The sequence below is a fragment of the Caloenas nicobarica genome, chromosome 3, assembly GCF_036013445.1.
Source record: "Caloenas nicobarica isolate bCalNic1 chromosome 3, bCalNic1.hap1, whole genome shotgun sequence".
In the NCBI taxonomy this organism is placed as follows: Eukaryota; Metazoa; Chordata; class Aves; order Columbiformes; family Columbidae; genus Caloenas; species Caloenas nicobarica.
In genome coordinates, this window is record NC_088247.1 from 59,167,503 (window position 1) to 59,190,840 (window position 23,338).

General features: G+C 39.0%; 1 protein-coding gene across 1 annotated transcript in view; it reads right to left on the minus strand.

The window, feature by feature from the left end:
- Nucleotides 1-2,110: 2,110 nt before the first annotated feature.
- The window catches only part of MOXD1 (monooxygenase DBH like 1), a 49,809-nt gene continuing 28,581 nt past the window's right edge, over nucleotides 2,111-23,338 (minus strand). Inside the window, exons 5-12 of the mRNA XM_065632141.1 lie at nucleotides 21,611-21,790; nucleotides 19,207-19,309; nucleotides 16,502-16,668; nucleotides 14,849-15,040; nucleotides 12,015-12,074; nucleotides 9,592-9,734; nucleotides 5,864-6,032; nucleotides 2,111-2,558 (exon numbers count right to left, since the gene is read on the minus strand). Coding sequence (XP_065488213.1) covers nucleotides 2,394-2,558; nucleotides 5,864-6,032; nucleotides 9,592-9,734; nucleotides 12,015-12,074; nucleotides 14,849-15,040; nucleotides 16,502-16,668; nucleotides 19,207-19,309; nucleotides 21,611-21,790 — 1,179 coding nt within the window. The 3' untranslated portion in view covers nucleotides 2,111-2,393. The remainder of the gene's footprint in view (nucleotides 2,559-5,863; nucleotides 6,033-9,591; nucleotides 9,735-12,014; nucleotides 12,075-14,848; nucleotides 15,041-16,501; nucleotides 16,669-19,206; nucleotides 19,310-21,610; nucleotides 21,791-23,338) is intronic.

Consider the following 23,338-nt stretch of genomic DNA (forward strand, 5'->3'; position numbering starts at 1 on the left):
GTTGGAAGTATCTCAGAACTCTTATCGCTAGTCTCTCTTTTTATTTACCTGTAAAGCAAAATTTTCCTTTCCCTTCCTCCAGAAGTCATAAAACAGTTGCAGGTTAAACGAAAATAAACTTCTAGTGCCTACGACAGGTCTTCCTGATATACTGACAGTTATCTCTCACAGACATCCTTTCCGAGGCTTTGCTTTACATCATCTCATGGCACACTGGATGGCAACAACAAACACTCATCTGTTCGCATGTTCTTGGGATGGGTGTTCATGGAAAGGAAATCCCTGTAGATAAGAAACTGCATCAAAACAGAGAACAGCCAAGTGAATGGAAAATAACCTTAGATCTAGCAAATGAGAGATGGCATTGTATGTGAAAGGGCTCCCCTGTCCAACACAAGTGCTCTTTTCTCATTTCATTCACTATTATTTTTCCACTCACTCCCTGATGAAAAACTGTTCAAACATACTCACTTTAGAGATGGGTTTAAGAGTAAGAAAGGCCAAGGCTCCCTCTGACTGCTTTTACAATAAGATGCACCCTGGACTCTATGACATCTTAGCTGGACATTGCCCCAGCTTTTCACGTTCAGAACAGATCTGTTCAAATCACCCAGGTAAACTTAGGGCAAGCAGCCGCCCAACAACATCAAAGAAATTTCCCAGGATTTGGTGGAAGTTGCTCTTAACCCATGTGCAGACTGCAGCATCAGGAGGATTTAGTAGGCCCTGTGAACCCCTGTCTTCATGGCTCATTTTAAATTCCCTTTATGCATAAATTTTGTAATGAGATTGTTATAGCTCCTAGAAAATTAATCTATACTTGATTAATTCTTTCATCTCTACTCGAGGCATTAGCTGTTTCAGTGCCTCTCTTCTGTGTCAATTATCACATACATTGTCATTTTGGCTGCCCACAAAAGAGTCTTAGCAGCTTTGTGACCCTTTCCTTCTCAGTTCTCAAATACAGAGGAGACAGTTCCCAAATCTTCTCCTTTTTTTCCTTCTTATGTGATATTTCTTTGCATCAGAACAGCCTGCTCTCATTAAGAGGTGCAACTGCACAGACAGGTATCAATTGTTAACAGTCAATGAACAAAAATGTTTAAAAAAATGGTTCATCTCTGTTCAATGAGGTTCTTGATCTGCTATGGACTCAGAACACTGCACATGAGTGCTCAATGACATAAAATGTATGTAACAAAGTCAAAATGTAATGAAGTCTACAGAGGTTAGTTGTAGTGCAGGTGTTTCGGTGGTCAGGGAAGAAACAACTTATTTTTACAGCTGCACTCCAGTAACGTTTAAGCAGCACTGTGGAAAAAATATAGTTTACTGTAACTGCAGTGTGGCTATAAAAATAAGGGGGGTTTTGGATGTTCAAAGTCCTTTTCTACTGTGTTACATAATTTCTTTGGGGAGCAACAAATTGCATCTCTTTTGGGAATATTTCCTGCCCAACACCATCTCAGTTAAAAAAAAAAAAAGTCGCAGATTTCCAAATAAATCAACAAATAAATAACAAATTGTACAGAAAACACAAGAATAACCTCTTAATCAACAGTCTGGCCTATCGTGATGCTCGGCATGTGCTAACAATGGTTTCTGGTAGACTGGTACTCTGGTTCTCCGTGAGAACAGAGCCTGGCTGTGAGACAGATCTTTATTGCTACTGCTATCCAGATCAAATCTAGCCAAGGTGTGCCCACCCCTTGCCAAAGCTTTACTCGCTGTAGAAATACCATAAGACAAAAGAAACACGCTGCATTTCCAGGGACTGGGGAAAATAAATCCCTGCCAAGCCAAAGGACTTCTACAGGACTTGCTATGGGGAGATTTGGGGTTCATCCCTCTGACCCCCATAGCACCTCCTTCTCTCAGGAGCTGAGATGGTCTGCGGTGTGTTGCTTCCAGAAATCTCCTCCCTCAATTAATCCTACCTGTAGTTTATGGCACATGTCAGTCAGACATAGCCAAACACATGTTCTCAAGACCTGTCCATGCAGCAATAATTTCATAAACTGCAGATGTCGAGAACCAAGACAAAATAATACAGCACACACCAAGCTGAATGTGGTTAACAAGTTGCTTTTAGTTTATTAATTTTGCCCATATACATAGTTGATTTTGAAAACACCATGTGAGAGAGCCATGACAAAGTATGACAAAATCATACTGGAAAACATCTCGATATGCAATGTGCCAGTGTACCTCCTGTGTTTTATACGTACTTTACATTGAAAACCAAAACCCCACAGTTTTCAGAGGAAGTTCATGTTTTATTTTGAACCAGCAAATTTAGTTTATTAATATGTAAAAAAATAAATCTACAATAGCAACAGTGCAAACACATCAGAAACTTGCATGGCATACAGAACACGAATGAATAAAAATTATTATACAAAGGGGCCAATGTTTCCTATGGTATTGGCTGTGACATGTAGAACAAACAACAAGGTGAGGAATAAACTGCAACATAAACAGGAAGATGAGCTACATATTACTGGTTCTGTCTTGTACGGTCTCTCTATTTCAGGGGGTAAAGCTGTCATGCCTTGGATCTGCAATTAAAATAATAAAAAATGATCAGAGTTTTGTCACATAATATTAGAAATCTGTATTTTGCTCTCTAACTAGTTGACAGCTTGCATGAGAATCTATTGTTAGTTTTGTACTGGGGTTGTGACTTTTACTGTGGGGAAATCAAGCTCAGTAAAAATATTAATATATTGCACACCATATGATCAGCCAGCATGAACATCCATTGTTTTCAGCTTGGAACAGCTGGACACACTGGCATCTTCTCCAGGAAAGCAAGGTTAGGCTTTTGTTGGTTGATTTGTACCACCTTATTTTGCTTTGCGGGATTGTCTGGTTGGTTTGTTGGGGTTTTTTTCTTTTCTTTTTTTTTTTTTCCCATCCTTCTGGCAGATAAAAATAGAAGGTTACAGGGTTACAGTTCTATAGGGGTATTAGATGCTATTTGAACATATTTGTTTGTACATACAAAGCTTACACTTGCCTGTACAAGGCAGCTAATTGTGCATACGTTTTTTCATGGAATCACAGAATGCTTGAGGTTGGAAGGGATCTCTGGAGGTCATCGAGACTGAGAGCACTGGGTCTGTTCAGCCTAGAGAAGGGAAGGCTGAGAGAGGATGTAGTCAATTTTTATAGATACCTCAAATGTGGATGTCAAGAGGATGGAATCAGGCTCCTTTCAGTGGTGCCCAACAGTAGGATGAGGAGCAACAGGCACAGACTGAAGCACAGGAGTTTCCATCTGAGTATGAGGAGAAACTTCTTTACTTTGAGGGTGACAGAGCATTGGAACAGGCTGCCCAGAGAGATTGTAGAGTTTCCTTCTCTGGAGACATTCAAAACCCACCTGGACACATTTCTGTGCGATCTACTTTAGGTGAATCTGCTTTAGCAGGTGGGTTGGACTAGGTGATCTCCAGAGGTCCCTTCCAACCCCAACCAGTCTGAGATTCTGTGAACTGCTCCAATGTCCCTGCTCAAGCAAGGTAATCTACAGGATTGTCATATTAATATACATTGAGCATTTTCACTTTTCCCTTAGAACTTAGTGCAATTGTTATGGTGTTGGACATAACTACCCGCCTGTCATGGTTTTGACGTGAAATTAGAGAGCTTTGGGTACACTGCTTGGCTATGCTTTTCCTGAATGTACTCCCTACATATTAAAGCAAAGAATTTCTGCAAAACGCAAGCTCCTGGGCATGAGTATCTTGGAAAGTTTGAATGACTACCTGCACAGCATGTGTTTGCTTTGGGTTTTTTCCATGTTACAGTTATCCTGCACTGCAGAAAAAAATCTAAATATTGAATTAATATTGGCAAACACAACACAAAGCTAAAACTGACCAAGGCACCATCGCTACAGAAGGATGAAGATATTTTCAGTTTCCTTTCCTTTCACTTCCTTTACTTCAAGTATTTTCTTCTTGTAACAACTCACTGATTGTTTGGCCATTCAGGTTAAATTTGTTCTTGATTTTGATGAGGATGGCCAATTTAACATAATATCACTAATAAGAGATGGAAGAGGAAAGAGTCCTAATCTTAGTTTTGATGAATATGCCCTAGTCACTTAAAATAGGAAACTATGATTAAAAGGAAGAATTAAGCACTCCCAGTTCCAGTGAGCTCACTCTTTGACAAAGTATTGTTCCTTCATCCTGTAAGATAAAGGTGAACAGCATTTTCCAGAAATCATACCATTAAAAATAAATAAAATAAAATAAAATAAAATAAAATAAAATAAAATAAAATAAAATAAAATAAGCAGCATATCCTCTCTTGGTAGAATTTCTCTGTGCTTTTCATCATCTTAACTTGTCCTCTGACAAGTAATCAGTGAAAGAGTGGCTACGCAGCTGCTACTGGCCGGCACTTGCAAATGACAAGAAGTTTAACCAAAACTGGCGAATAGTCACATGTGCTGTCAATAACTACTTTTCATAGAAGGCCTGCAGTGGGACAAATATTAAAAAAAACCAGGACCTTTCAATTACTTATAGCACACAGTATTTCATTGACATTCTATGGGCAGAACAGTGTGACCGATGTTGGAAAGACCTGAGAACATCACTGCAGGAAGGCTGATTTTGCCACCACCTGAAAGCACTGTGTGACCTGCTGCGAGGCAGTCAGGGCTGTTTTGCAGGTTGAGGAGAATGACGGAAAGGTCTTTTCCTAGAAAGTATTTCACCAGTAGTATCTCGTACCAGCTCTGTTAGGCTGGCCTAAAGTCACAGTAGGAGAAAAGCCAGTACAATGAGCCAATCTCCCCTTCTGAACAGAAAAGCTCAAAAAAGTAAAATGGAATCTTGACTTTGGATTCTGTAAAGGAGTTCAAGGAGCAACACATTTTTCAGCACAACCTTAGTGATGATACTATATGCACTAGTAGTTATTTATAAACATATGTCAAAACTAAAGATGACAGCATTTCCCAGCAGTCCTGTTAAAATACCAGTAGACATTTACAAGAAATAATAACTTACTGGGGAATTATGTTTTATCTTACAGTTATTTCAATCAAGAGAATTGGGAAAGGAAAACTATAGAAGATAAAATCTTCCGAAGGCGCACAAAGGAAACAGACAATCTAAATATACTTTTTTTGGCCCAATAGTATAGACGTCTCTAAGACACAAGACCAACAAAAAAGTAAGAGATGTTGGATTAGGTAGTCTAGACCAGGAGTGTCAAACTCATTTTCACCAGAGGCCACATCAGCCTCGCGGTTGCCTTCAAAGGGCAAAAGTCTTAAAATTACATTCGGCCCTTTGAAGGCAACCGTGAGGCTGATGTGGCCCCCGGTGAAAATGAGCTTGACACTCCTGGTCTAGATGCCTGAGTTAAGAAGTTAGATGCTTGAGGCTTCCTTATGCAGTCAATAAGCTTCCCCTTACAGAGTGACTCAAAGAAGAAACCTATTTAGGGATTTTGAATCACCTATCACAAGACCCTAACGTGAGTCCCTGACAATGTAGGCAGCCAAGCGAAAACAACTTTCTAACTTGGTCACCTAATCTGGACACATGGTTACTATCTGATCAGTCCCAGACACACTGAAAGACTCCATACTCCTATTACTGTTCTCAACTGCTGACCAAACTTTCAAGTTTTCTATTCTTTTTAAATACTTCTAGAACTTGAGTTAGGTGAAAACAATGATAAAATATTCTCATCCTTTGTTGCTGTATGTAAATGCAATATAGTCATTTAAACAGTTTGAAGACATAACCAGGTAATACATTGCTTCATACACAATGAAGGACAGTAAACCGCATTTGTTTTGTGGCATTATTGCCTCCTTTTCAACACTTAGACTTACCGACCACTCTGCATTATCTGTTTTTGAACATCTCACGTTCACTGGTAGTTTAAGCACAAGTTCATTATAGGAGAGACCCTCCGATCTGGACCATTTGAATTTGTTCATTGCATCCATAAAAGAGAGGTTTTTATATTGCTTAGGACTCTTGATAATGAAAGGCCAAGTCCTAAAGAAAAACAAATAAATAGATTTTAAAAGTAAATACCATCAGGTTGGAAGTGATGTACAAATGTACTATTAATACGTGTATTATACCTAACTCACATTGTCAGCTATGTTCCCTGCTACACAGAACTGATGCAGTTGTATTGATTTTAACAGACTTACAAAAGTTTGTGAGCAGTTTAATACTTGCTCCCAGATGCTTTTAGAAATGGAGGACTTTAACTTAAAGAAAAAGAATTGCATTGTTGTGCTCCAATCTACAAAGTGAATACACAGGCAATACAAAACAGATCCTCTGTTGTAACTTCTCAGAAAAGCCCAAAACAAAACAAAAGCCACCCCCTCTACTAGGCTTGGCAGACAGTGTTGCAAAGAAACGTTTGCCATTAGAAAGCTGCTTCCAGATGGCTCTGCCAAGCTCTGGTCTTAAGTCAGATAATAGGTAAAAACTCAGCCCAGCAGAGAAGTAGTTCTAACGTGTTGGTTGGCAGCAGTGCCAAAAGATCAAAGGACAATAACTGGTATTGTGGACATTGTCTTTTGGCACATCCCTACATACTGGCTGCAAGGGGACTTTTGGCCAGGGACGGGATAGAGACCTGTTGTGCTGCTGTGAGAGATCTGACTATTTGCTCATGTGTGGGAATCCTCCCCATGAACAACTGGGGCAAATCCCATTCTCCACCAGCCAAAGATGTGGAAAGTGAAGAAATGAGATTTCTTGTCTTTATTTTGGAAAGAAAACTCAAAAATAATAACAAAGGAAAAATAAAAGAAAAAAAAAAAGCTGAAGAAAACCTTTTCCATTGTTCTTGCTTTCTTCTTGCTTGGTCTATTGGGATGAATGGAGACAACATGGTGGATGGCTCAAGTTTTTAAAAACAGAAAGTCCAATACAGCTAGTGGAAGAACGAAAGTAGGTAAAACTTTGTCTAAGTAACTTAATGAATACTTTGGTGGCAGCATGAATTATCTTCTCAAAGCACTTTACACAGATCTGTGTTATCTTGCAGGAGGCTGTCTCCCACTTGCTTTGGGTAAAGTTCTGCCTATGCCCAGGTTTTGCTTTACTCAACATCTAGGCACAGGGAATATAATTTTAATCAAGCACCTATTTTACACTATTGTGGCCCAATCACTTTCATCTCAGGCCCTCATGACTTATACCACTGTCTGTGCCACCAGACTGAGGGAAAAACAGAGTTTTAAAGTGAGCCACGGTGCCTTGATCCTGCTGCCAGTTTGCCTTCATGTATAAGTCAAGAGAGACCATAGAGGAGTCAGTGAAGCAATTCCAGTGTAAGACTGACACAAGAGAGATGGATATCAGGTCACATATCCTTAGGCTGACAGAGCTTAATGAAACAAGAATTGTGGATTAGGTCATAAATACTAGAGGCATTAATAATCTCTTCTTCTAATTACTATTCCATTTGCAGCAGACAGTCTGCATACTTACTCTATTCAAAACATCTTTATTTCCCCAGGCCACATGTGCATTTTTTCCTTAAGTACAGTTATCATGAATGAACACTCAAGAGAGCATACATTTGTTAGAATATTCTCTTTCTAAGCTCAGAAAGACTTTTTTAGCTAGGACTAATTTAGAAACTGTGTTCTCCCTGTATTAAAAGAGATTGTATATAGACATAGTGTGGAAAATGAAGTAGACTGATTGTATTGTGACTTTCTTTGAACTCTTCTGTGTTGGATATAAATTTCAGAACTAAGACCAGTAAGCCTGTACATCAAATTACTTTGAAACAAAAGTTTTATATGGTTTTGTTAAGATAAAATGTATAAGGAAATAAAACTTTTAAAATGTATATGTCACTACACACTATTAGTCTACCAATTTTATTTTAAAAACTTGCTCTTACTTTGTTTAGTTCAACTAACAACACAAATGCAATTCACCTTTCACCACTAATAGTGCATTCTACTTGCTATTGTCTGATTATTTTTCTGCATTTTATTCATTGTGGGAACTTTCCTCTTTAGACAATTCTCACTCTGTTTACAATCACTTCCACTGCTGATCTGCTGTTGAGATGCTTTAATTTTAAGCACTGGAAGGAACACTTAAAACCTGAAATATGCTATTTATTGGGTTTTATATATTCACACACATTATCCTGTCTTATGTGGCTTCCTCCTAACTCCTGCCAAAATTTAAATTATATGCGAGATTCTGGAAATGGCTCTTAGTGAGCAATATCCTTGTGCAGGTCATCCCACTGACATTAAAGGGCAGAAAAGCCAGATCCAGCAAAACACTGGGAAACATTTTGTTCTTGCTGAGGACTCTCATGGTGAAGGGCAGCAGGACTTCCACTGACTTACCGATGAAATTGTAACACCTTGTTTAAAATTCATCAGCCTGTGGTTTACCCCAGTGGCCAGATGCCAGGTGAATTGCATGGACCTTCATGGTGGTTATTATATATCCTGAGTTGCCTAAATGGTAACAGCCCTCACCCACCATGATTCACAGAGAGGATATTTAAAATTTGTGGAGCACTGAAGCGGACAGATCTTACAACAAAATGATATTACCCCTTTTGAGCTGAGCAGCTGATCAGTATTCAGATTCGTGTGGGTTGTTTTTATTAGGAAGAAAAAGTGATGAATGAACTAGGATTTTTTCTTTCTGACATGGATTTACATCTGAAAAATGTGCAGAGTCCTGCTTGCCCGAACGGTAGGAGTCTAAGACTCAGGAGACAGTCTCTTTGCACAGAATTGCAAGCCCCTGCAGCCAGTAGTTCACCTAAAAAGCTCTTTCTCCCTCTTGGCTGGATTCCTACCAGTGGTTCTGTGTTTTTCTCTCTACTTACCTTGCATATCATCCTCTGACTTGTTATTCTTCCAAAGCCTCCATCCTCTCATTTCTCTCCATCGTGGTGATTATCTACCACTTATCTTTTACTATGAACAATTTAATATTCTCTCAATTTCCTTTCTAACTTACAACTTCTTCCCCTTCTATGCATTTTTGTCAGTGCCACCAAGACAGTGTTAAGCTCTATATGTGAGCAACAGTTCTACCATCTGGTTACACCTATTGACTTCAGCTGAATTACTCACAACAAATTTACCCAGGGTAATTTGATACCCATGCTCCCAAACTCCTTTTTCAAAATCATCTCTACATATGTGAAAAACTGATATGTTTTAATAAATTGATAGATTTGAGATATTGATATGACATTGATACATAGTCTTTTTACAGATGGGTGTGGTGGAATAAAAACCTTCTGTGAGAAATATTATTTCTTTAACAGAAGAAACTGGTTTGTTTTTGTTTTGGTTTCTTTGTTTGTTTTTTTTTGTTTGGAGGTTTGTTTGTTTTTGTTTTGTTTTGTTTTTTCTTTTAAAAGGCAAAATAATTTGGCAGGAGAAATAAGTAGCAGCACAGTCTATTGACGAAAAAGAAGCAGCACGGGTGACCCTGCAACGTGTTGCACTACCAGAAAGAAATAAAGGTCATATAAAAATGACTCTCGAATCCCACAGACAGAAACAAAGGTACTACACATATCCATAAAGGTATTACTTGCCTGACTGGTCTATAGATTTCCTTAACACCAATGAACTGGAGCTGTTCCATTATATCCGGAATACTTGCACATCGAGTGAGGTTGATTCTCGGGTAATAGAGCAGATATGACAAGCACATTTCATTCCTGGTGCTCAGACCACCCTGAAAATGGAATTTTTCTTTTCATCAAGATAGCATTGGAATCTCACAGAAAAAAACCCCACTGATTAGCATTTATATGCCAATGAAATGTGTATGAGGAGGCCCAATTAAACAGGTTTATCTTGCACATTAAGTTATCAAGTAGTAAGAAGTTTTTATATAATTCATTACAAAATACACTGCAAGCTCAAGCAATAGCTCCCAAGTTAAAAGATGTCAAAAAGAACAACTATCAATAAAATAAGACTCCTATTATGTTGAAGAGTACTATCTGAGAAGTTTAGGTTTATTTTCAGCTGTTTCCAAGGTACTTATATCTACCATGTTTCAGAAAAGGGGCTTCAAATTGGAGCAGATATAGAAAAAATCTGGTAGGATAATTAGTCTGTTTAATAAGAAATTAGATGAGCTTTGTCTAGTAAAATGGAGGCTGGAATGGAGTATGTATCTATATGAACTCTCCTTGTATGTACACATGCAGATACAGAGTAAGAAAGAAAAGAGTTATATAAGTTAACAGATAATGCTGACTCAAGAACAAATGAGCACTAACTGTAAAATAATTAGAATAAGATTTTTAGCTAGCTGTGGAAATAGACTCTTAAACAGTCTTCTATTGAGAGCCATGGGCAAAGGACTAATTTAAAATTAATCTTGATAAATATAGACAAGATTATGAGTTGCATGTTCCTAAATCCTGTGTGGGAACAGTTCCACAAAACTCACAGAACCACAGGAGGAGGAATGGAGAAGACGAAATACACAAACCAACAGCCAAGGGCTAGCATGGTCACCACAGAGGAAAATATGACAAAAAATCAAAAGCCTTCATTCTCACACTTTTGCTTTTGTTTATATGCCTACTTGCAAGCCATGATTCAGGGAGAAGTATCCCTGTGCTCTTTGGATGCCAGGACTAGGTCTTCCTTGCTGAACAGAAACCCCTCCAGTCACACCTCCCAGAGGTCTGGAGAAGAGGAGACCAAGAGGAGACCTCATCACGGCCTACAGCTTCCTTACAAGGGGAGGAGGACGGGCAGGCACCGAACTCTTCCCTTTAGCGACCAATGACAGAACCCAAGGGAATGGCAGGAAGATGTGCCAGGGAAGGTTTACGTTGGACATTAGGAAAAGGTTCTTCCCCCAGAGGGTGGTGGACACTGGAACAGGCTCCCCAGGGAGGCGTCACGGCCCCAAGCCTGACAAGAAGAGACTGGACAACACCCTCAGACACATGGTGTGAACTGTGGGGTTGTCCTGTGCAGGGACAGGAGTTGGACTCGATGGTCCTTGTGGGTCCCTTCCAACTTGGGACATTCTATGATTCTATGATAGGTCTGGATTCAGCCCCTTCCGAGGAAGCAGAATCAGACCCTGGTGAAGGCCTGTGGCTGGCAGCTACCTCCCTCCTGTAAAAATGGTGGGTCTGGCATCACTCTCTGGTTTTGCAGCCAGCTGGCACAGTCCAGCTCATGTCCCAACAACCAAATTTGCTTCACCTCCAAAACCGAGTAGCCACATCACAATGGCCTGCACCTGGTCTCTGCCACCCTAAAAAGCTGCATCTGGGACACCGTGCACTGCTACGTGCCAAACCTTAGCCAAAGCCCCTTGAGCCTGAAGGGGATGCTCACCCCCTGGCCATGGGGTTGCGGCACAGTCACTCCTTGTGGCTCAGCTGCAAGGCCACAAGGGTACGAAACAGGTTCCTCCTGCTCTGGAGGCAGCAACGGTCCAGGAAGGTCCCTGCTGCTGGAAAACCCACAACGAGAGAAACGTAACTCGCAGAGGCTGACTGTGCCCAGCCTCCTCTTCTTCCTCCCAGCCCAAAGGACCTACATTCTGCCTGCATTCTACATTAGGCACAAAAGTAAGCAGTCCCATCCTGGTCATAGCATAAGTAAAAATCGATATGTAAGAACCAGCAATTACAACTAATGCCTAACAAGTTCATAAAAACAATTCATTAGAATATGTAGAATTTGAATGTTAATACATGTTATGAAGAAAGCACTCCTTACACTAGCAAAGTCTGACTTTTTAGGATCTTTTATGAGCTGGCTTATTTCTATAAACTAGTAATTTGAACGCCTTATGCAGGAAATCAGGCTATGATAATAACAGTCCTGATTACTTGAAAACTTTAGAATCTATGAAAGGAAAGATAAGACATAATAATATGCACACAGGCACTAGCAAGTAAGCATGGCATTTGTGAAAAAGGTTTTAGTCCTCGGTATTATCTGTGTACTTATTTTGACCCATTAAAACTTTTCTTACCCATGTCATGCGAACTCGGTCCACAGTACTGTAGTGACATTCCGTGATTAAATTATCCCCCTGAAACACAAGATTTAGGAAGCTGACAGGTATGCAGTTTATCAACACCAGCTTCAGGTTAGCATAGGTGACAGCAAACACTTAAGAAATAAAGATCAGAGCAATGAATACGACTTTTTGAAAGAGCAAAGGATTAAGTAATTGGCGTATGCTAAGGCCTTGGCTCTTAGCATTCATATTATCCCAGATCTTCAGGAATTGCCCATGGATTTAAAAGGGGTCTTATTAAGACTCTGGTCTGTTTGTTTAAGATAGCAATGGAGGTGCCCAGTTATAGTCCTATTTTCAGGAAAATTATATATGTAGGTGCTGTATACGCATGATTCTTGCTCCAAAACTCATCCAGTGCTAGTTTGGATAGCTTTCTTCAGGCTATTTTATCTTGCCAACTTCAACAGAAATACTTGCTAAATGAGGAAAAGAAGGCTTTCCACATCACAATAACCACTATTTATCTGCCAAGCCTGGGAGTAGAGGAGTGGCAGGCAAAGACTTAACTACATTGACAGATATGTATGGGAAAGGCTAAATACTTACATTCTCAAGTACATACAAGTAACTTTTGGTGTCTTTACAAACTGATCTACAGCTTGGTAGTAACTTTATTCCCAGTACCTGATCAAATACAAATCTCAAAATCACCATGATAATCAAGTGGAAGTTCAAAATATTTAAGAGTATAGCCAGACATCAAAATTCTGGTATTTTTGGGCAACTTCATATCACAAGGATGCCAGAGGTTCATTTTTTGGTATCATCCTCTCCCCTTATCAGCCACTGTATTAATCTTCCCTGGAAAAAAATCAGATCACTCTTCAAACATCGAGAATTTCTCCTTCCCTGCAGGCTGCCTCATTGCCAGATCAATGCTAGTGCTAATTAAGTTCTGGGCTGCTGGAAGAAGGTGCGTCAGCCTCATGTCAGCCAAATGGAGACAGAGCCTTCTGAAGCAGTGAGTACTGGCACGACTTCGCTGGTCCCAGCAGGAATGTGCTGGTTCCTACCAGCGAGGTCTCTGGCTTACAGACTGGATAACATTCACTAAAAACATTCCTTCTGCGAGATTAAATCTTTTGCTTCCAAATTCAGAAGAGAGTTCTAGTACGTGAAGAAAACAAGCAACCTGGACTCCATGAACCGAAAGAAGGATACACCCTTGGAAGGGCTGGCAGAAGGAGACAATAACAAGAACTTCTATAAAAATTTTTAATCCTGTTAGGTAATTGATTAGACTGTGGTCTGAATTATATCCAGAATGATGTATGTAAAGTTGTACTGGTAGTTTTGTTTAAGATGAAATCAATAAATAGCAAGAAAAAGGCTCACTTCAGAGAAAAAATTCCAGCTTCTACTCCAGCTGTCTTTTTTAAGTTGCTGATACTATCAAATACCTCTTTTAGACTTTCTCCTGTCTATTCCCTTTTGTTCTTGAATTTTAAGAGGCCTTTCTCTATAATCTGCATGGATTTTCCTAAAAATATTCCAGGCTTTCTCTGCCAACCTGTCATCTTCTGCTAGCCCTTTTCCTAAACCCTTCAACACTTCTTTCCTGGAGGAGGTAACACCAGTTTGTCTTTGAAGTCCCTGTGGAGTACAAGGAGTTGGACTTCAAAGCGTAAATGCTACACCTGAAAGTCCACGTTTTGCTTTAGAAATTAAATTAGAAATGTAGCATTTTAACTTCTTGTCTCTAAAGGATAAATATGAAAGTATCCCAGCATGGGAGAAGAGACATAAGAGAGGCAGGGACTCAAAGAGAAGCCTGGAAGATTAAAACATGGGGCTCCTGATCATACTTGAAGTTCAGTCATTGCAATGGTCTTTTCAGCTCCCTTTCCCTTACTGGCTCCAACCATAAATAAAATCCAGTTGTTTGATATTTTGCATCTGAACAGTTCCATGAAGTAACTGGCTTGTTCACATGCACCAGGAAAAGCACATCTCCAGCTGCTCTGCAGGCCAGATCTGGAACACCCAACCTTTGTGGCATTAAACTTTCTGTCCTCAGGCCAAAGCTTCAAAAATAGATGCTGGCTGGAACTAACAAAGCTTGAGTGAATAATTTTTAAATGAGTCACTCATCCAAAAAAATATAGAGTCTGTTCATACAATACCTATAGATAGCTATTGCTTTATAATATAATTGCAATTGGGATTTTTATAAAAGATATATTACATTATTCTCAAAAGTATAGCAGATAGAGATAAAATTGCATTTCTTCTTCTGAACAATTTTGTTTACTTGGTGAAACCTCATGTGGAACATTAGCATGGAGTTTTCCTCCCAACAAAGAATAAAAATCAGAAACCATCAGAAGGCTTGGCTGATTTGTAGATGTGTTTGCAAGGCTGTATACTTGCTCTGTGCAAATACTCAGGATGTGCTACTTGGTTCCAACAGCTTCGTAAAGCCATACCATTATGTTTCTATTCTTCAGCTGGCTGGATGAACAAAGATGGCACAACCAGGCACACGTGTGATTTTATAATCTGCTTTGTTCAAACATTTATAACAGTAAAGTTAAAATCAAGTAATTGTGGGCACCAAACACACCTAGAGGATAGCTTGAATTGATTGGCCAAGCCAATTCTGTAGTGAATTGGGTGGACACTCCTGAGACACTGCAACTTTAATGCATTAGCCACTCTGCGTTAAATAGAAAAATGAACAAAAGATTCAAGAAATTCTGTAGTAAAATTAATCCTAAATGTGAGTAAATCCTAGGCGCATGATCTCTTAAGTGTTTTAAGGGAAAGAATTACGAGTGTCATACTGGCAAGATGGTTCTTTCTTCTTTCAGATACTGAAACTCCTGGAAGTTGAAGTCAAACTCATCGTCATAAGCAAGAAGTTTCTGCTCCTCGCCGTTGTGGAAGTGACGCATCCTGATAGCTCTGCCAGCAAGATGAGCATGAAGAAGGACTGCAAACACATGAATCCCAGAAGGTCTCTCAGCACCTAGAGCCTGGCCCAGGGAAAGCAACACCATCAGTGTGCCCACATGTAATATAACTTAATGTAATGCAATGTAATGTAATGCAATGTGCAAACAGAGTGAAAATACATCAACAAATGCATTTTGCATTCCCTCAGTTTACAGCAAAAATGTGGTCTGGAGCAAAACCAAATCTATATGTGAAATTAAGTTTTTATATACAAAAAAGCTAGGTTTTTTCTGTGTTTTTTTAAATAAAAATGTGTTTTGACTTTTAATGAACACAGTTTTTAAAAAAACAACTGGACAGCCAGTAAATCTCAATAGATTAAGACTTTCAAGGTTATTATACTAAAACTTCCAAGTTATTTTACTACTATTGGCCAATACTACTGAATGTGGATGTTTATTGTGAAAAAGAATTCTATGCAGTTATGAATGATGCTACCATTAATATAGTGCCAAAAGAAGCACTTTAAATTAAGAGGCTGTAATTATAATATGCTCTATTTCCCATCTTCACGTCAACTGGTAGTGAAATACTGTGGGTCTACATCTGAAGCTTATTTCCAGGTCAAAAGCATTTTAAAATGAACTTTTCCAAATTGACACAAATATGACAACACTCCCATTCCAGCTGAGATCTACGGATCTGAACTTTTGAACTTTTAGTATGCAAAACTTTGATTCTTGTTCGGAGCCCAAACTAGAAATAAACTGCTATCGCAATACCTTTCAAGTACAGCCTTAAGGTCAAAACCCCATGATAATAGAATACTCAAGTGCTTTTAGGCTGAAACATGTTATGACAGTATGCAGCATTGAATACCACCACCACCAAAATTAAATTCCATATCGAATTTGCCCTTCATTCCAAACCACATCATAAAAAGCAGACACTGATTCAGCCTTTCTTTAAAAATGACAATGTACATGATAATTTCCCATGATATCTTAATCACAGATTTTAGACAATGCATGTATTACCTGTAGAGATATTTAAATTCTCTTAATGAAACCAAGGGTTTAAGGAATGCATAGTTTTGTACTTTGGGCCATATAACAAAACTTGTTCAGGTCTTCAGTTTCTGCGGTTGGTCTAAGAATACTTTTCAGCCTTTCACTTCACTATTAGGAGCCTTTTGCATGTGCACAGATCTTAATTAGTCTCAACATTTTTTCTGGGCTAGCTATTCCATACTACCAAGAGTTTTTCCATGGAAAGCAATGTATGCTTATAAATTGAACACATAATTAAGTCATTGCAAGCACTGTGTCAGCCAGTATCATTCATATCAGTAAAGCAGCCTGAATCCTGAGCACCCAAAATACCCAGATCAAAAAGACTCGACATTCTGGAGGGCAGTGTGTAGCAGATGCCTTTGCTCACATGTCTTTAACCAATAACTATCAATCTCCTCAAGAAGTTAAAGAGGCTGTCCAAAACTATTTTTAAGATTGAAAACCAATGGATTCAGGCAGGAGACATACCTCTTCCAGACATTCCAGTGTGCAGTGACCCTCTGACACAAATTCAGGCATGCCCGGCGGGATATTGTGGAAGAGGCTGACCCAAAGACCGGCTTCAATAACCCCAGCATCATATTTCCTCAAAACCGGAGTATAAATTAGCCTCAGACCAGAGTTATCTATCAAACCTGCAACAAAAGAACACAGTAAGCCATGACTGTAAATCAGTATTTGAAAAGAAAAAAAAAATCCAATTGTTTCACATTTTTCAAGGCTTGTCCTAAGTTTTTTACATGAAAATTGAGGAATCAACCTCAATAACCTGGAAATCAGTCAAACCATATGCAGGAAGTAATAAATAGGGGCAGCCCACAGGAGGGTTGTTAAACATGGTATTTTGATATCTGCAGTGTTGAGATGTGAATGAAAAATATGTGCTGCCTGTAGCACCTGTGTCCCTTCCACTAAGCTACCCAGCAGGGACCTGAGAGAAAAGAAGGTAGATCACAGGCAGAGCAAACAATACAAGGACACAATAAGTCCTCAAGATGTGCCATGTATGATTTTCAAATAAAATATTTAAAGGAGAGCTTAAAGTTGTGAGGGTTTTTTTTCTTTAAAATTTTCAAGCTGTATTGTCTTCTACTTGTGAATTTATCTATTTCTTCATGTTGAGCCCCAGCATTAATTACATTTTTTCTTAGTTTTGGATTGCCTGTCACATTACAGCATACCCCAGGTGACCAAATCACCCCTTTTGCAATCTCTCCAATTAAGACAGCAGCAACTAAACGTGAAAATTTGCTTCCTAAATCCCAAAGTTGAAGATAATACCAGCACTTTGAGTAAAGTAGACAAGAGAACTACATACAATTTTAATGCTGCACTCACTCAAGGACTTCTCTTAATTTCAAAAAGTAGTTTCAGGAACCAAATCATGATGTAAAAACATGCAGATTTTTAAGGGTCAAAATGATATGAATCTATTTTTAATTTAAATATTTAGTCATATACGTTTGTTTGTGTATCTACTCATAACTTATGTTTCCTCTATCATCTAACTCCTTATAATTATTTCTCTTGCATTAGCCATTTTATTAGGAAAGATTCAAGCTAAAAACAAAGATTAATTTGTGTTGCAGAAGCTCTACATTGTTGGCTCATTTCTTCTTCGTTGTCACTTTTCAAATTTCAGCTTTGAAAATTAAAAATGCGAAAAAACCTGTTAAGTATCTTAGAGAAGGTAAGAGGCTTCCTAGTGACCTATATTGGTCTTCTAAAAACATAACAGACATAGCAGTGCTTGAAACCAAATTTTACATCAACATTAAATCAGCAGGCTATTTTGAGATAGGCAAATGACAAAGGGGCAGAGCAGGGACTAAGTTACCCAGTCATGAAAATACCTAAGACAGAGTAGTATATAACAATTAAGAAGCAACGGTTATGAACTATGCATAACCAATTAAGAGTGATGATCAACTATGTGACATTGTACGCCATGTATTTTGTCGGGGAGGAGAGAAACATGACCTGGATTACAGACTCCTCACTTTGCTGGTGCTGCCTGAATTTTCTCAGGTCTTTTGTGAGACTCTGCATTCACTTGGGACTGTCCCAAAAAAGGCAAAATTTTCCCCATTACTTAATAAGGAAACAAAACACTATTGACTCCCAGCTTTTGTATCTGCCACTTGAACTAAAACAACAGTATTATGCAGCACAGTCAATTAAAATAGTTAATTTAGGGACACAACCAATTCAGAAATGGTTTTTCTGCATGCGACTTCTCAGGCTTTCAGGTAACATTCGATGGAAAAGCAGGCAACACCAAGGATGCAAATGAAGTTTACTGTATCCCGTGCAAATGTGCATGCTGAAGGGCAAGAACCTGTCATTAAACAGAACCATTTTGAGACAATTCATCTGGAACAACACAAAGAGGGGGAATAACCATAAGACAGAACACCATAACTCACTCAGAAGATTTTATTTAAACACATGGGAGTGCAAAGAAAGGTCAGTACACTGTGCTGCACTGGATTTTACTCCATTCATATATAGCAATCACCAGAATATTCTCAGGTATAGTAGCTCACTAATCTTCTCTTTCAGAAAAACAGAATATCTTTCCAAATGTCAGCTTCAAAGTTCCCTAGATTTTCTGGGGCTCCCTGGTTTCTTCCTTTTCCTTCTTCTAAATATAAATGAATTTTAGAAAGAAGATTAAAAGACACCATTATAAAATAAAAGCTTGTCTTTTAAGATAAACCGCTTTTACTCAGTGGATGGCCTAGCAATCTGAGTCTATACTTCTCCTTTAGTAACTGGCCACAGTTCAGGTAGTTATCTCAAAAAAATACTAAAAAAAATTGATAAAAGGTTCATTCCCTGTGTTGTTGTCTCACAATCTGAGTGCTGTGCTGCTCGCTCTCAGTCTGACTGGATTTCCCAGCAAAAGGAAAGGAGAGATAATGTGAAGAATGTAGTGGTAAAAGGAGATGTATTCACCTGGTCCACAATTCTTTGTATATCTGAATCTTCCACTGACTTTAAGTTAAGCTTTTGAGTGCAGTGGAAAAAACATTGGGAATCAGGAACTATTGAGCAGGGAAAAATAAGCCTCAGCTTTGTATTTGCTCTGTTTGCCGTGCAATGCAATGTGAAACACTTGTCTCTAGTACATTTCCAATCTTGCATGGTTTAAAGAGTGCAAGGGAACAAACCTTCTGTGTATGATGGATTGTCATAATGAACCTCCATAAGAACAAACTGAGGGTCAGCTGCTGTGCCAATGGATAAGCCAACATGAGGAGGGTATGTGAAGCCCTGGAAATCAACACATGCATATAGAGTTAAGGTTTCTTTGCCATGGTTGAGCTAATTTATTTTTATAAATACACTTTTTTTTTTCAATTATACAATAATATTAACAGTAAAATTTACAAAGGTAACTTCTTTTAAAACTTTCTGAATATGGCATTGTGGCATAATGTATTTGTTATATTCTGAATGCACTAAATAACTATGTCAACATAAAATAGCAGATCCTGTGCTTGCTAGAGGATAAAGCCCAGAGCAAACTGGTCTGACCTCACCACAGACCCTGTCTTCAGCAGGAGGCTAGACTAGAGACTTCCGGAGGTCTCTTCCAACCTGCGCTGTCCTGTGATCTTATGATTACTTATACTGTATTTATTGCTTGAGCAGAAGAGGAAAATTCCATCTTAAATGTATAAACATTGCATCAACAAGCAGTTAGTCTGACAATAACGCCCTTATGAAAAAGTGAATCTACATTTTATACGTTCCCTTTTTCTAAAAGCAGTAATTTCCAGGGAACAGTGAGGTTGTATGCCAATTGCTAATCTAATTGATTGTTTTTCTTGCACAAATCACTGCATCCTAACCGAAATTATTTGAGCTATAAAAATTATCTTCCTGGCTACATTTACGTGAGCAAGCCATGTAGTGCAAAAGAAATAGCTCTATACAAGGCAACAGTGTGTTCTGGACCCACTGTCCCCAAACGATGTTCCTTTACTCAAGCTCTGGTCAGACCCATGCACTCGAACCCCATTTATGGCTGAGAGTTGCTGAGTTGACCCCTGCACATTCAGTTTCACTTCATCCCAAAGGGGGCTGTGCAAGTTCTCAAACCACTTGTGATGATAAACAGAGCTTGGTAAGTGGGGATAACCTGGAGATTTACTTCAAAAGCTCACTCCTGATTCAAATAAATTCCAGTATCTACTAAGTGAACTCATTTACCAAATTCACTTTTATAGGAATTAATTTGCATCATTTTATAGTATATAGCAAATATTTTAACATGCAATTTGAGATTATAATTTTCTGAAATGTGCAATTTGAGATCCAAACTTTCTGATGCTTGATGGACATTAATGAATCAATCATAATACATAGTAATAAATATCACTCCCATTCTACAAAAAGGTAAACTGAAGTAAGTGAAATGAGAACTCCAGTAAACGTGAATGTAACTCAGATCTGCCAGATTCCTCTCTACAGATCTTTAACAACAGGATCATCTTTGCAAAAGCCTCCATGCCGCTTGACACATGATAACTTATTTATATGAGTTTTTTATTTCACTTAGATTAAGACAGTTGGAAGTATAAATACTAGGTCAGAGCATAGCTGAGGGCAAAAATGCACAAAGCATACATCAGGGATAATGCTCACAGTGGATTAAACTTCTTGTGATGGGTCCATGTAGCAGCTCTGGCTTCCTCACACTGCAGCACTTGAAGAAGGTTTTGAGCTGCAGGCTGGCAAACGAAGGCTCCAGAAATTATCATCACCCCAGTCCCTCTCTGTGCCTACACCATGGTTTGTGTAGGCACTCAGTGAAGCAAGGGGGTAAAGAAGGGGTGGGAGGCTTTTGGCAGTAATGCTGCCTTATGTCAGCTAAAAGCATTAACTGCAGCCTAAATTAACACGTGAAATAAGCTGAAAACACAGCCTGGGGGCAACACGGCATCAGAAACCGTGTTTTCTGTAGATATACTGTGTTGTCATGAGCAAAGTGATCCATGTGCTGGCTCTGCAGTGTCACAGGGTCACTCCTGCATTGAAATTATGTCTCTTTGGGCTGGGTAGGAAACTTCAGAACCATATGCCTGAATGGGGCAACACTGTAACCAGGTCCTGGTGAGGCAGAAAATGAATTAAGTCTATGTCTAACTTCATTTGGAAAATCTTGCCTCCATGTCTGTTATGCAGTCACCTACAGAGACTTGGTTTTTTTCTGTCATTCTCCACAGGTAACAGATACTGGTCATTGCTCTATTTCCATATTAGATGGGACAAGCTGATACGGTGACAGACTTCCATGCTCCCAAGTCATCTTTCTTTCCCTGAGGCATCAACTCTTCTATACTATTTTCATTACTTTGAGCTTGTTACTCAGGATGTTCATTGTGTTTCATACTTCAGAGGCAAACAAGAAGTTGAGGACTTACTGGTGAGGCATTTAGGGATTGTGACTGTGTACCCTTAGAAACAGATAGATAAATAGTCAGTAATATACTAGGAAGAAACTTCATTATGATGTACACCTTCCTAAAGCCCCATTGATGAACCACACTAGACAGCCATTCATCCTACCTCTCCTCCAATGGCCCAAGCAAAAATGACCGTCTCACATGTAAGAAAAGAGTCTGGCATGTTGGGGTGGTAGCACTCGTGCCCATAGTCCAGCACACTGTCATTCAAATTGCTGCTGCACTGGTAGAGCAGGATATGGTGCACCAGATTCTCATGGCCTTTCTGGATCAATGGCTCAACCTGTCAATGTTAAAAAGAAAAACAAAAAGAAAGTAAACACACTTCAAATGTGATTATTTCAATGCAGGTATGCAGACAGGACTAAAAATTATATGGTGCATTTAAAATATAAGAGGACACTTGACGTTAGTTTGTAGTTAGGTTGAGATGTTACTTCAGCACTCTGCAACCTCAAGCATTAACAACTTCAATGCTCAAGTGAAGGAAGAAAATTCTGCGCCTCGATGAAACCTCTTGGTCTCTCTTCTCCTACTCCAGTCTTGCACTGTCACTTGTCTCCCTGTCTAATCTTGTTTAGCCACATAACACCATGAAGGGATTCTAAACCAGCTGAAAGTCTGTTCAGCTAAACCAGCTTGGTAACTGAACTACTCAGAACTTTTCATCTGTGTTTCTGCCTCTTTTGTGCTATTTCAAACTAGAGCTGCCCATAGATTCTGTACCTATAGGGTGAGCCTGGAGGTATATCCCACATTCCTCAGCAGCTCAAGATGGCCTTTCAAATTTTTTTGACGTCTACAAGAAATTAGAATTATTTTACAATCCATTCAGTTGTAAAGACTTTATTAACATGAAGTCATTCCTGAGAGGTCAGGTGCTTCAGACTGTTTATGGCAGTGATGAGCCGGCGGGCTCTCAAGGGTGCCTGGGTGCCCTCAGTATAATTTGACCACCGAACTTCAGAGTAGGCTGAAATGATTTCATTCCCATATGACAATGTTCACTCTCTATTTGGATGGATGATGTTAAATCATCTCTGTCAGAGATGACATCCCTGGGGCAAACATGAATACTTCTGAAAAAATTATTTTGCATTTCAGAAAGACCATATTCCACAAAATATCGGCATACAGAAAACAGTATTAAAATGAAAGGAGTTTTTCCCTTGCTTTCCCTTTCAAAGATTGCATCTCATTCTATCATATCTACCTTCAAGTTGAATAAGATAAACATGAATGTTTTCGCAAGAAAAGTAAAGCTTTGGCAATGCAGCTCTTGAGATGTAGGGTGCCATGCAGTATTGCCTTCTAATTTTAGGAAAGAGAAGGTATTCTAAACAGGCAGAAAATGTATATACATCCTAACTTCGCATCCATTTGTTTTGCAAGTACATGAACACCAGCTACCAGAGGACCAGAACAGAGCAAGCAAGGATAGTTTATTACCTTATTAAAATATTATTGGCACAATACTCTTACCAGAAATGTTTCTTTCTGCACTTTGTTCAATCCACTAAACAGATTACAAAAGAGGAAGGGCAGGAAGAAGCAACCAGAGTCTGTGCACATCAAGACCACCCTCGTTAATATGAATCTGCAAAATACCATTGAAGTTGGGCTCTCAGGGAGTCCAGCTGCTGCTGAGTACCTGCATGTCTGTCCAACAAGTTCACAACCCAAAACCACCCACCTCACTGTGCTTAGAAGTCAATGGAAAGATGCCAATTAACACGGATGCAGCCAAGATTTTTTCAGATGGCAAGACTGAAAATACTTCACAAAAGATCTTCTGTACTGTTCTCAGAAATCCCTATTTCATTTAGCATTA